Source organism: Habropoda laboriosa, unplaced genomic scaffold, assembly GCF_001263275.1.
Source record: "Habropoda laboriosa isolate 0110345459 unplaced genomic scaffold, ASM126327v1 scaffold22, whole genome shotgun sequence".
Classification (NCBI taxonomy): Eukaryota; Metazoa; Arthropoda; class Insecta; order Hymenoptera; family Apidae; genus Habropoda; species Habropoda laboriosa.
Genome location: NW_017100261.1, coordinates 1,113,397 through 1,126,070, shown reverse-complemented (window position 1 = coordinate 1,126,070; position 12,674 = coordinate 1,113,397). Strand labels below are relative to the sequence as shown.

Here is a 12,674-nt window from a genome sequence, read left to right as displayed (position 1 = left end):
CTCGATCGCGTTCGAGACAATCGAAGTTCGTCGAGGACGCAAAAACGTGGAGATTACCAGAAGCGAAACAAATGGTCTCTCGCGTGGTCGCGGGTTTTCACGCGAATTCGAACGAAGTGGCAGTTTGAAGAACACATGGTCGAGTTCAGTAGGTTTTCGTTCTCTTTATAGGAGAGACAACGATTTATCGCAACTTCTCTTCTTCCTCGTTTTCCTATCGACGTAGGCCAAGGAACACGAACAGGGGCTTCACGTATCTCGTTGATTGGCCCGCCGATGAATCGGGCCAATTTGGATAATTAACGAAAGACGGACCACGGTGGTGTGTTATTCTCTTTTTCTTCTTCTCCTTCTTCTTCTTTACATCGAGATTAGGATTGAAATTGGGGTTTTGTATTCGTTCGTTCCGCAGTTTTCGCACAGCATCGTGGAAGTTCACCGTAAAGGTTCTACATAATTTTCCAGCATTTTCTCAAATTTATTTACACCGCGATTACGAAGTCACGGACGTTTCGTTGGCTACTGTGGCCGCGATCGAGGTCGCATTCCGCCTCGCTTAGCTCAAACGCGTCGGAGAAGCCCGTGGGTGGGTCCAGCTTGGGGACGAACAGGTTCCCTGATCCGTCACGCTCCTGGTCCCGATTGGAACAGGAATTGCTCGACTGGTGCTTGGAATTGCCAAGCCCGGAGATTGGGCCGAAGTTGGAACGGGTCTCCTCGCTGGTATGACGCGCCAGCTGTAACATCCTTTTAGAACAACGAGAACCATTAATCATCTTTTATTCTACTACGAAACTCTGCCACTCTCACGCTGACAGACAGATCGAATAGAGAAGAAGAAGGGAATTATCTTACTTGGATCTTCCCCTTCCAGGAAACGATTTTCTCTCAAAAATCGGTGAGGGTTCTGTAGACGTGCTAGATTCTGGTCCATGGTACAGGAAGTCTGTAATCACAGAATAGAATCTTTTTTTTTTTCTCCACGATTTTTGCCAGGTTTCTTCGATTTTTTAACGGTAGAAAAAACCTCCGTGATTCCGTTCCGACGTTTCATGACGACAACAAACAAGCGTGAAATACTCGATCACATGTTTCGGTGCATACTAAAACGAACGTATAATAGACAGGCAACGGGGAACGGAGGTTCTGTGGTATCGCATGGTGCATGGATAATAGAAAATACCAGTCGGACGCTTCTCGACCCCCTCTCTCTCTCTCTCTCGTTTCGTTCTTCACCCCCGAAAAATGTTCATTTCGGGGTTGAAGGTGAGCTTTTTGATTCAACGTCGAGTAGCGTGGTACACGGCTGGTTTGGAAGGATCAAACGAACGAGAGAGTGGAGGAACGAAACAAGAGGCGTAAACCGAATAGAAAGGATGAAAGAGAGTTCTTTTTTAGTTTGCATACTGTGGACACGCGAGTCGGCCGCAGACACCGAGTGGTGCGAATCGACGAGGTGATTGGAAGACTCGGTTCGGCTGCTGGTCCCGACTTCCGTGTCGCTATCCGAGCCCAGGGTGTCGTATTCCTCCGACTCGGACTTGCCCTGACTGACCTTGTGCGTTTTGTGCAACGGCGCAGAGGACGAACGGCCTCCGCGCACCTTAGTGTACCGGTTGCAATCCGACTGCAATCAGACGGAATTGGTTCGATGAATTGGCACATCGCACGAGGAAACGAGGACACGCGCTACACCGATCTTTTTCTTTTTCTTTTCTTTACTACACGCGTCGAAAACGAAATTCCTCGCCCATCACAGCCCTTCGTGAAACGGGTCGCTGTTCAACGGCGTTCGTGCTTTCGTAGATCTAGAGACTCTGCGTAGATCAGAGCCATCGATTCCGACGAATGTGCGCGTATAGTTGGTGGAAGCGATACAGCGAGGTCATAAATTAAGTTTTGGAGAGTGGATCGCGTTTTTCGGTCAAATGTGACACAATACTACCTGGAATCTTTTTCGTATGCAGAAGAAACCACGTTTCTTCATTTTACTAAATTGTACAAATATAAAAATGTTCATCATTTTAATCATGATATGATTCGAGGAGAGGAGAGTCGTGACTCTGTTTCGAAAGTTGGTTGAAACAAGGGACATTTAGAGGCCGGGTCAGCGATGACCCAGCATCCGTCGTCCGAAGGTTAACACGTTGACTGCCACGCTAGATTTACATGTTTCGCTCAGGGGGCCAGAAGAAAATTTTCATTATTCTAAGCATAGTATTATATTATGCTTTATTATTATTTTTTTAATTCAAAATAATGTGCAGTTAGCTACGACGTGCGAAATTTTTAATTTTTACTTTTTCACCGAAGAAACAATCTCTGGTCACAGGTGAGCAACGTGGCAGTCAACGTGTTAAAGTATTGATGCAGCCGCATCCAGGACCGTTCGTCAATTGTGAATTGATATTTAAACTTTCTATATATAATTTTTTAACCCTTTATTGCCTTCTCCTTGGTAATAGTAATTTCCATATTGGCAAAAATTAACCTGTAGCTGTGACTAATTAAGGTGCAGACAAATTTTCTAATACTGCAATGGAGGAACCAATTCCGAGTTGGTATCGAACGGCTCTGAGCGAGGCTCGTGCTCCTTATTTCCCTCGAATTGCTGTTTTAGCATTCAGATTACGTGATTTTGACGCCTGACTGATTTTACGACTTCGCTATATCGCTTCCACCGACTATACCTATACAAGGCGTTGTGCCCTGAATACGATTGTTATCGATCACAAAGGTGAATCGTTCAATTGATAGTAGATTGATATTGATCTATGATTTATGATATTTTTTTATCATGTTCTATGTATGTATATACAGTGTACGCTTTCGGAATTGTCTGATTAGTCGGGTTAGACGAGATCGAATGGCACTGATCTTGAACGGTCACGATTTATATTAGGTTGGTGCATGTGAAACGTCGTTTTTTTTTCAAACGAAACTTTAGATACAAATTTAGAAAAATTATTTCTACGCGATTCTATACACTTTCCTCGGCGATTAAAATTGTTCGTCTTTGAATTAAGAAATTCTTTCAATGCTACTTTCACGGTGCCCTCATTTCGGAGTAAGAAAGGACGTGGAAAAATTTCATATCTTTTACCGTGGATTGTTTGCAATAATTTTTAAAACGTTGTAATTTCCATAAAAATTCATTTTCCAATAAGTCACCAATCTTCAAATTTTGCACCCCAACGTTGAAACGTCTCAACATTTACATAATCTTCTTTAAATACTAAATTTATATTTTCGCTAATTTTCACCGCAGTTTTTCCAAATTCAAACTTATATAGAAGAAATTCCGCGAATATCCCAGTTATTCATCGCGTCAATGTATTATGAGTTAAGCGTTCTGCAGCAAATTCTTCCAAAAATTTTAACACACACTATCAACCCGGCAACTTTCAATTCTCGAAAAAACGACGTTTCACTTGCACCAACCTAATACTACTGTCTTTTCCTCTACGTACCGACTGCCGTACGATAATCAAACGTTTCGACAAAAAGTGTATGCTTTCTTATTCTACAGCTAGACGAGCTATTATGACAATACTTTTGGCGAGAGATGTGTAGAATGGCGAATATAGTACATGTAAGAGATGTATCGTTTGCATCGGTGTTGCGGTTTCCTCGATGGACTTGATCAGGACAGATGCGAAACGAAGCAAGGTGGGACCAGCAGTCACAATGATCGATTCTCTATGATGCACATCTGTTCTACTCGATTCCGCGCCGCGATTCTCTACAGGGCACGTTTCTCTCGTTAAATCATACATTTTTTTTTTTTTCCGTCATCGGTCGTTTTCCCGCCCATTTTTCTCCGCGTTAAGCGCACGGTAGCTGTTCGTTTCTCGAATTTCGCGATCGGTTCTCGCGGCGGGTTGAAAAAAAAAAAAAAAAAAAAAAAAAACAAGACAGACAAACAAAATTGTACAAACAATTCTTTCGTGCCAGAGACAATCTCTAAAACGTTCCCGGTTCTAGCCAAGCCGGATGTGCACGCGCGCAAATGCGACTGGGGGAGACTGTGCGTAACGCGCTTTGAAAAACTCGATGCAACATGCTGAAGCAGGATTTGTACAGTTTCCCTTTTCTGCTGATTGCTATGGATATATCTTTCTCTTTTTTTTTTCTGACGCTCTGTCTCGATTGTTTTCGGGAAGATATACAGTGACGATGGGCGGCTGGGACAGCGAAGCTCTGTATCGGGGCTCATTTTAATTGATAAGAGATAAAAGTTTGTACGTTCTAATTTTCGTCCAATCGACAAAATTGTTTCCACCGATTCTCTACAATTTTACACCTGTTAACGAAAATTGCAAGCGCGCTCGAACGTAAGCGAGCAGAATTGTCGTCGATTTTCCAACCGCGAGCAATTGCTTATCACGCTTTGTTACAGTTCGATGTTATTAAATTCAGATGGGACACACGCACAGAGACAGACACGGGTTACGTAGAAACTTTTATCTGAAACAATTGCACATAGTGATCCGGAGGTAATGGAGTGTGGAGGAGGCATGCGGTGTGCGCAAGTGTGTTCTCCCATTGGCTCGGTGAAACAGACACGATAGGCGAATGGTGGAAAGCGATGGTGAATGACAAAAGCAAACTGAACGTCGGACGATACCTCTCGTAATTGAAGAGTGTCGGCGGTGGACAGACGAGGATCGTGATAGACGAAGGTCTGAAGTGGCGCTGCGGAATTACATCGGCTATCACCTCCCGGTGGCACGCTCTCCTCCAGCTGGAAGGTCGCGTACGGATAGATGTCCTCCGAGTATTCTGCAACCATTTTTCAATCCGTTTCGTCGTACACTTTACACTGGAATTCTTGTTTATTTAGGTGAAGCCGTTTTAACTCTTTCGTCGTTAGAACTACGGATACGGGCGCGGATAGAGCGTAGGTTATTCGTTTGCTTTGTTTTAGGAACAACTTGAAATCGACGTATCGACAAGGTTTATTTCTTCTCAAAAACGAATTTGCACTCTTCACTTCTTTTGCCTTAGAAATAATTAAAAATGAACGTATTGACAAGGTTTACTTCTTCTCGAAAACGAAATTAGACAGAATTTGTACTTTTCACTTCTTTTGCCTTAGAAATAATTAAAAATGAACGTATTGACACGGTTTATTTCTTCTCAAAAACGAATTTGCACTCTTCGCTTCTTTTGTCTTAGAAATAATTAAAAATGAACGTATCGACAAGGTGTACTTCTTCTCAAAAACGAATTTGCACTCTTCGCTTCTTTTGTCTTAGAAATAATTAAAAATGAACGTATCGACAAGGTGTACTTCTTCTCAAAAACGAAATTAGACCGAATTTGTACTTTTCACTTCTTTTGCCTTAGAAATAATTAAAAATTAACGTATTGACACGGTTTATTTCTTCTCAAAAACGAAATTAGCTGCGAGCACAGGCAGAATTTGCACTCTTCGCTTATTTTGCACTAGAAATAATTAAAAATGAACGTATCGACAAGGTGTACTTCTTCTGAAAAACGAAATTAGGTAGAATTTGCAGTCTTCACTTCTTTTGCCTTAGAAATAATTAAAAATGAACGTATTGACAAGGTTTATTTTTTCTCAAAAACGAAATTAGGTAGAATTTGCAGTCTTCGCTTCTTTTGCCTTGGAAACAATTAAAAATTGACATGTCGACAAGGTTTATTTCTTCTTAAAAACGAAATTAGACAGAATTTGCACTCTTCACTTCTTTTGCCTTAGAAATAATTAAAAATGAACGTATTGACAAGGTTTATTTCTTCTTGAAAACGAAATTAGACCGAATTTGCACTCTTCACTTCTTTTGCCTTAGAAATAATGAAAAATTGACATGTCGACAAGGTTTATTTCTTCTTGAAAACGAAATTAGACCGAATTTGCACTCTTCACTTCTTTTGCCTTAGAAATAATGAAAAATTGACATGTCGACAAGGTTTATTTCTTCTTGAAAACGAAATTAGACAGAATTTGCACTCTTCACTTCTTTTGCCTTAGAAATAATTAAAAATGAACGTATCGACAAGGTGTACTTCTTCTCAAAAACGAAATTAGACAGAATTTGCACTCTTCACTTCTTTTGCCTTAGAAATAATTAAAAATGAACGTATCGACAAGGTGTACTTCTTCTCAAAAACGAAATTAGACAGAATTTGCACTCCTCGCTTCTTTCACCTCCAAAACAATTTAAAATTAGCCAAGAAGGTTACACGACAGTGCGTAGTATAAAAAGAATCAACGAAAGTCGACAAGGTTCGTTTGCTCCCAACAACGAAAGAGTTAATCAGCCGATTAAACAAAGTAGCCAGATCTCACGGTTCTCCCTTCTCCAAGTACCTGGAATTTTTTCCAAGGTAGCCATCTCGTGTATAGGCGATCGTAGCGGTTTCCTCACGGTCGCGTAATACTGTTCACGTTGCTCCATGTTCTGCTTATTGTCTAAGGCGGCGGCAGTCTGGGCGTCGTGCAAACTCGCGATCTCCCCTATAAATGGACCTACGGTCATCGTCATCAATCGTTACATGCACCCGATGGTTATTCACGTGAACCATAGACGCGGATCAGGCACACTCTACTAACGTTTCCGGAAACAATAGAACACAGCACCGGCGGCGGCGATAATCGCCATCGAGCTTAGTATCAGCGGGATAATCAGCTTTAAATCCGAGTAAACGGACGTGTGCTGAGGAATGTAGTGATCGATCTCGACAGCTGGCACTGTGCTGCTGGTGTGAGGTTGCTGAGTCGTTATCCTATACTCAGCGACCGAGAAACCGGCGTTATTGTGCGCCCTTATTCGGATGTCGTAGGTCGTTCCAGATTGCAACTCGCTGAGCGTGTACGTCTTTTGTACCTGAACAACGAATGCTCCGGCTATTACTGTAATATCGAGGGAAATCGACGGTCGTTCCTCGAGCAATTATCGGTAGACCTAACCAGCGGGCAACGAATTTACATCGCGAGGAGGATCGTTTAGAACTGTTATCGCGTATCGAACGTGCAATCGGGGGAGAAAAAATAAGAGGAACATAAAGACTTGCGTTAATCATTTTTTTGTTTCGTTTTTTTCAATACCTCGATGTTATTCGATACCAACGTCCAAATGTCTTCACCGTTCTTCCTGTACTCGAGCTCGAAGTACGTGATAGGACAACCACCGTCGTTCCACATGCTCAGATGAAGAGTGATCCAGGAAACGTTCACCGTTACGAATTTATCACCGTTGCTAGGAGTGTCGTCCGGCTTCGATCCTTTCGTCGTCGCTTTCACGATCTCGCTGGGTGAACCCATACCGATCCGATTGTACGCCGTCAGATACATCTGATAGTCGTTCCCACACCACAGCCGCGACAACACGAAACTGTTGATCTTATGGGAGACTTTCACCTCCTCCCATTCGCCCGATTCGCGTTTATAATGAAGGATGTAACCTCTGATCGGTGCACCACCGTCGTCCCCGTTCTTCCATTGGACGTTGATCGAATTACTGGTCGCGCTTGTTGCGTGAAGCAACGGTGCCGCCGGTGGAACTGCGAAAAGCATGGTAAAATCAAATTATCACACGTGTTCCCCCGCAATTTTCCTGTAAATTCACGCCGTGGGTGTTCTAAAACTAGGGCAATTTTCATTCACCAGAAGATTGTAGAAGAATCATTTAAAACGCTACCACGGTCGTTCCGTTTTTCCAAGGAGAATAGTTTTAAATTGAACTGTCTACCACCTTGCACGGTTAAACGATGCGTGATCTGATCGGATCCATGGCGATTCTTCACGTAGCACGTGTAATTTCCGCTGTCCTCTCGGTGAAGATCCGTGATCTGCAGCGAGCCTTCCGGTAGCAGAGACACCCTACTGGATGCTTTCACCACCTGGCCCCATTGTTTCCATGTGACTGACGCTTCGGGGTTGCCAACGCTCTGACATGGTAATGTCACGTTCTGTTTCCATGGGACGACTAGTACCGCGCCGAACGAGTATATCGCTGCTCGAACTGTACGTTGGAACACATGAAAATGATCAAATCGTTGATTCTTTCTAACGAGAAAATTATTCTAAAATTCGCACGAAGTGTAACGTAAAGTTTGTTGCCCACGCAGATCTTTCATTTTCGCCTTCATCGATCGCTCGCTCGAAACTAAAAATTGACCCAAAGCTAGGTAGCCTAAGCTTTCCGAAGAAGATTCTCGCGCTACGACGCGGCGGTTTCCGCGGTCTTTAACCCTTCGACTGCTGGCAACTCGAAAGTAAAGCTCTGGCTGTGTACGATTGAGGTATGGCGTTAATAGTCATAGTACATATTTCGTTAGTCAAATTGTTTTAAATTTGCAAAATAAGTAATATGAATACGAAGAGCGCTGATCTTTCGCTGCGGCAGATTTTAGTACGTAATACGTGTGACGTGCAGTAGATGTCCAACCGTGGCTGCAAAATCTTTCTGTATCGTTTAAACATTTGTTTTGTTAAGTTAAGATAGAAGCATAAGATGAAATTAAGGATCAAATTTAAAAGGCGCGAACTGTACAGTGTCGGTAGATTTTCAAAGCGCCCAACATCAATGAAAGGGTTAAAGCACACAGCTCCTACGTCAGCGGAGGAAACGCGGCGTGTAAATTCGCAACTAAATCGACGATTCACGCGCTCGATCCTCTGTGCCCTTCCAAAAATTCAAACAAATCCCCTCACTTACCCTCGCTAGAAGGTGAGACAGTGATAGGCTGAGTCTGTGGACCCTCGCCAACCGAGGTGACCGCCGCGATACTAAACTCGTACTGATTTTTCTTGTGCAAGCTCTCCGCCTGATAGCTGGTCTGATAAGGCGGCAACGCTCGCGTGTACCATTTTCCCTCGGGGCCGACCCAGCGGATATGAACGTTGTACGAGGTGATGTTTCCGTTGCTCTTGAGCGGCGGGTGCCACGACACGATAATTGACGTTGCCGACCTGACGACCGCCTTCACGCCCGCTGGTACCTCCGGCAGATCTTCCATGGTGACGCAGTACAAAGGTGACGAGGCAACACCGTCTCCGGCTCTGGTCATCGCCAACACTTGGACAGAGTAGTTGGTGTACTTGTCGAGGCCGTGAATTACGACAGTCAAGGCACTGGTGGTCTTCATTTCCGATTTAGGCGACTCGGTCAGAGCGTCCATGTTCTCCCATATGACCTTGTAGTTTTTCAAGACACCGTTCAGACTGGAATCGGGCGGCGAGTCCCAGGAGACTTGCAGTGATTGCGAGGACAACGCGGCGCACCGGATGTCTTGCGGAGGGCTGCTCGGCACTGAGGACATTTCAATGGGGCCGCGAGTCAATTACCAGGAGTTATCAGATTTAATCCTGGTTTCATTCACTTGGAGTAGGAATATTCGTTTTTTCAAATTTTTTATCGTGCATTTTTCGGACTATTTTTTATTGCAGACTGGGTTTTTTACGTGTGGAACATCAGCGTTTGTGGCAATGTGAAAATTAAACAATAATGGGGATCGCAGAGAGAGTGTCCAGGTTCCAGGGTAGCTTATATTTTGTACAGGGTCCTGGAGAGTAATTATGCAATTACTATGCAGAATGGTAAGTATGCAAAATTTGGTGTAGAGTGGTCAAAGAGTTTGGGAGTTAATAGGGAGGTAGAGAGAGAGGCTCTGTTTTTTTGTTATTGTAAATTAAGTAGTTTTGAGTCTCTATGGACATTTTTGCTTTACTGTTTAGTATTGTTTTTTTTTTTTATTAGAAGCAGAGTTTCCCATGTCTAGAATATCAGTTTCTGCGGAAATCTGTAATTAAACACTTATGAGAATCAGGGAGAGTGAAGTGTCCAGGTTTAATAGTAGCTTCTATTTCCCACAGGATTCTGAAGAGTAATTATACAAAAAGGGAGAGTGAAGTGTCCAAATTTTCCACGGGATCTTAAAGAGAAGCTATGCAAATTTTGGTCCAAATCGGTCAAAGAATTTAGAAGTTAAAATAAAACACACAGATAGACATAAAATCAAGCAGTAGTTCTGACGAAGAACTACTAATGGGCACATTCATGAAAATCTTCCAAGAACAAACAATCTTAATAACGATCTCATTGTGTAACTTAAGGACTTCTGAAAATTCTCCGTTAAGATGAATCGCGACACAAACAGCACGGTTTGCTACCCTGCAGCGTTAAGCGACCAAAGTGCAATATTTAACTTCGAACTGAATTTTTGAAACGAGAAGAACCAACAGCCGTCAACTTTTAAAATCCAGCCGGAGATTTCAATTGCGAACAGTTTTAACGCGAGGAAGCTAGGTTCTTCTCGCGAGACCTCCGTAAGAAACGCAGTTTGTCGCGGAAGGGCGAAAGTTCTCACCGTCGAGAAAATAGAGAGAGAGAGAGAGATAGAGCACTTGGGAGTTTAACCGGGCCGCGTTCACGACGGCCAGGATTAAAGAACTTATTTGCAAGCAGATCAGTTCCAGGCAGCCGGCTGCTGAATTTATTATTTATTCGAAACTCGACTGGATATACAGGCAAGGTTGGTATTCATGGCGGGATTCATGATAGGCACGCTGGCCTCCGGTATTATTCCGTTCATGAATTTTTGAACGGCGACGAATCGTGTTCGTTAAATCTCTTCTCGCTAATGCCACGTCCCTATGGTGCCCCACGTTTTGAAACATTCATAGGGAGAGTCGATATCACGCGAAAAACTGTGCCAACGTTCGAGCTTTCTCCTTACCGTCTTCGAGGGTGGTAGCGACTACTTCCGGTGTCATCGGACCTTGGCCAAGCGCGTTGTACGCTTGCACGACCACGCTGTACCGTGTGAACTTCTTCAGATTCGCGAGCTGATACTGTCTGCCTGGCATCGATGTTCTTGCCAGTCCTAGAGCAACGCTGGCCGTTGAAATTCGCCTCTCCACGGTTCTGTAGGTGTACTGATCCGCCGCCAATCTGAGAATTTTTGTAGTAAACGAGTAACTTAGTGATTGATTTAACGAGTAATTGTATTACTGCTAACCCCTTGCGGTCCAGTAAAGAGTCCAGTTATCCTGCACTCATTTGGTTAGTTTCGGGCAGTAGCCCCTTTGTTTCAATATTTCAGCGTAATATTGGTTATAAAATACTAAGTTTCGGTGTAATATTGATGCATAAAAATGGTTTATTATTATTGAGAATTTATCATTGTACGATATCCGAAGGCGAAAGTTCCGAGTCAGACTCGACGTAGGACCGGAAAGGATTAACACTTGAATGCCGTGGTGTCCGGCGGTGCCTATATTAGTGACAGCATTTAATTTGAACAAACGGTAGTATTTGTCAAATTTTCATCTAATGCATCACACGGTGTATTTAAGCAGTTTTATTTCTAACCGTTGACATATTATTTATGCGTATTGCGATGTGTTGCATTGGAATAAAAAATTATTTTCGGCGCCGTGGACAAGTTATGCAGAATCGGTTCGGTATTCAATGTGTTAAATCTTGTAATATGAAATGTGAAAGTTGTGAAAGTTCAACTTAACTCTTTCGCTGCGACAGAATTTAGAACAAAATTGTTCGTTTTAACCCCTTAACCTACAACAACGTGTCAGGCTTGGCAAAAATTCTGGTTAAGATGTGAGAGAAATAGTATTACTAGGAAAAATTAATTGTAATTCTAACTTTCGTTTGAATTCGTAAGACTGAGAATTACTAAACGTAATTAATCTGTAACAGACTAGCTTCAGTTACCTGATACAGTACGAAACCAGAAAATGGCTGACGCTTAGATGCCCAGTCAGAAAAGAAATCATACGTTAAGGGGTTAACCACCGTTTCAATATTCATATCGTTAAATTAAGGCGGAATTGCGCAGGGAACGAAATTAAGGATTAAATTAATTCTCCCTTAAAATTGCGCCAGAAAGCTCCACCAATTTTTAAAGCGTCTACAGGGACCGACAGCAACGAAAGGGTTAACAAGAACTGCACGAACTCGAAACTAACCTCAAAAAAGGAAAAAAAAAATGCAGAACTTCTCACCCCCCGACCAATCGATCTACAAACAATTAAAAACCTACTTAACATCACACGACCTAATACATTCACCATCGAACGTTTGAAAAAAGCGTACAAAGTTACCAAAGCGATTTTTAATCTCAACTCCTAAAATCTAGCCATTCGAAAAATAGGTCACTCTGTACAATATTAAAATAATGGTCGAGCAGCCCGTCTGTACGTTCGTTACGCACGCACAGAGCTGCAACGTGTTCGGAAAATATTTTCAGCATCGATGGTCCGCGCTGGGGAATAAACGGTAAAACCGCGTGCCGCTGGCTGTGGTTATTTATCATGTAACTGAGTATAGAATATCAGCGTTATGCGAGAAATACGCGGTTCGATTCGTTACGTTACACGCCGTCGGCGGCAACGAAACGTATTCGTTGGCTGTAAGTAAGGTGAACTGGGGTTGGTCGTTAAAGGGGTGCGTCATCTTCGTGAAAAGGATCGTTACCGATGTTCCTTGTAGCCGACGTGATAACCGAGTATCTCGCCGTTCCATAAATCATGATCAGGTGGATCCCAGGTGACGTTAAACTCGGTCGAGCTGACAGGATCTACCTTGAGATTTCTCGGCGGGCCACCAGGTTTCTCCCCTTCTGTCGTCGTTTCCAAAATCTGCGGAAGCGACAAGAAAAAAAAAAGAGACGCACACGCGGCGTCG

The 12,674-nt window shown here is 43.1% G+C and overlaps 1 protein-coding gene across 1 annotated transcript in view; it reads right to left on the bottom strand.

Moving 5' to 3' along the window:
- Positions 1-412: 412 nt before the first annotated feature.
- The window catches only part of LOC108572725 (Down syndrome cell adhesion molecule-like protein Dscam2), a 110,204-nt gene continuing 97,942 nt past the window's right edge, over positions 413-12,674 (bottom strand). The window contains exons 14-24 of the mRNA XM_017935001.1: positions 12,465-12,628; positions 10,708-10,922; positions 8,688-9,281; positions 7,722-7,991; positions 7,076-7,530; positions 6,581-6,854; positions 6,338-6,496; positions 4,628-4,782; positions 1,408-1,627; positions 856-946; positions 413-747 (exon numbers count right to left, since the gene is read on the bottom strand). Coding sequence (XP_017790490.1) covers positions 483-747; positions 856-946; positions 1,408-1,627; positions 4,628-4,782; positions 6,338-6,496; positions 6,581-6,854; positions 7,076-7,530; positions 7,722-7,991; positions 8,688-9,281; positions 10,708-10,922; positions 12,465-12,628 — 2,862 coding nt within the window. The 3' untranslated portion in view covers positions 413-482. The remainder of the gene's footprint in view (positions 748-855; positions 947-1,407; positions 1,628-4,627; positions 4,783-6,337; positions 6,497-6,580; positions 6,855-7,075; positions 7,531-7,721; positions 7,992-8,687; positions 9,282-10,707; positions 10,923-12,464; positions 12,629-12,674) is intronic.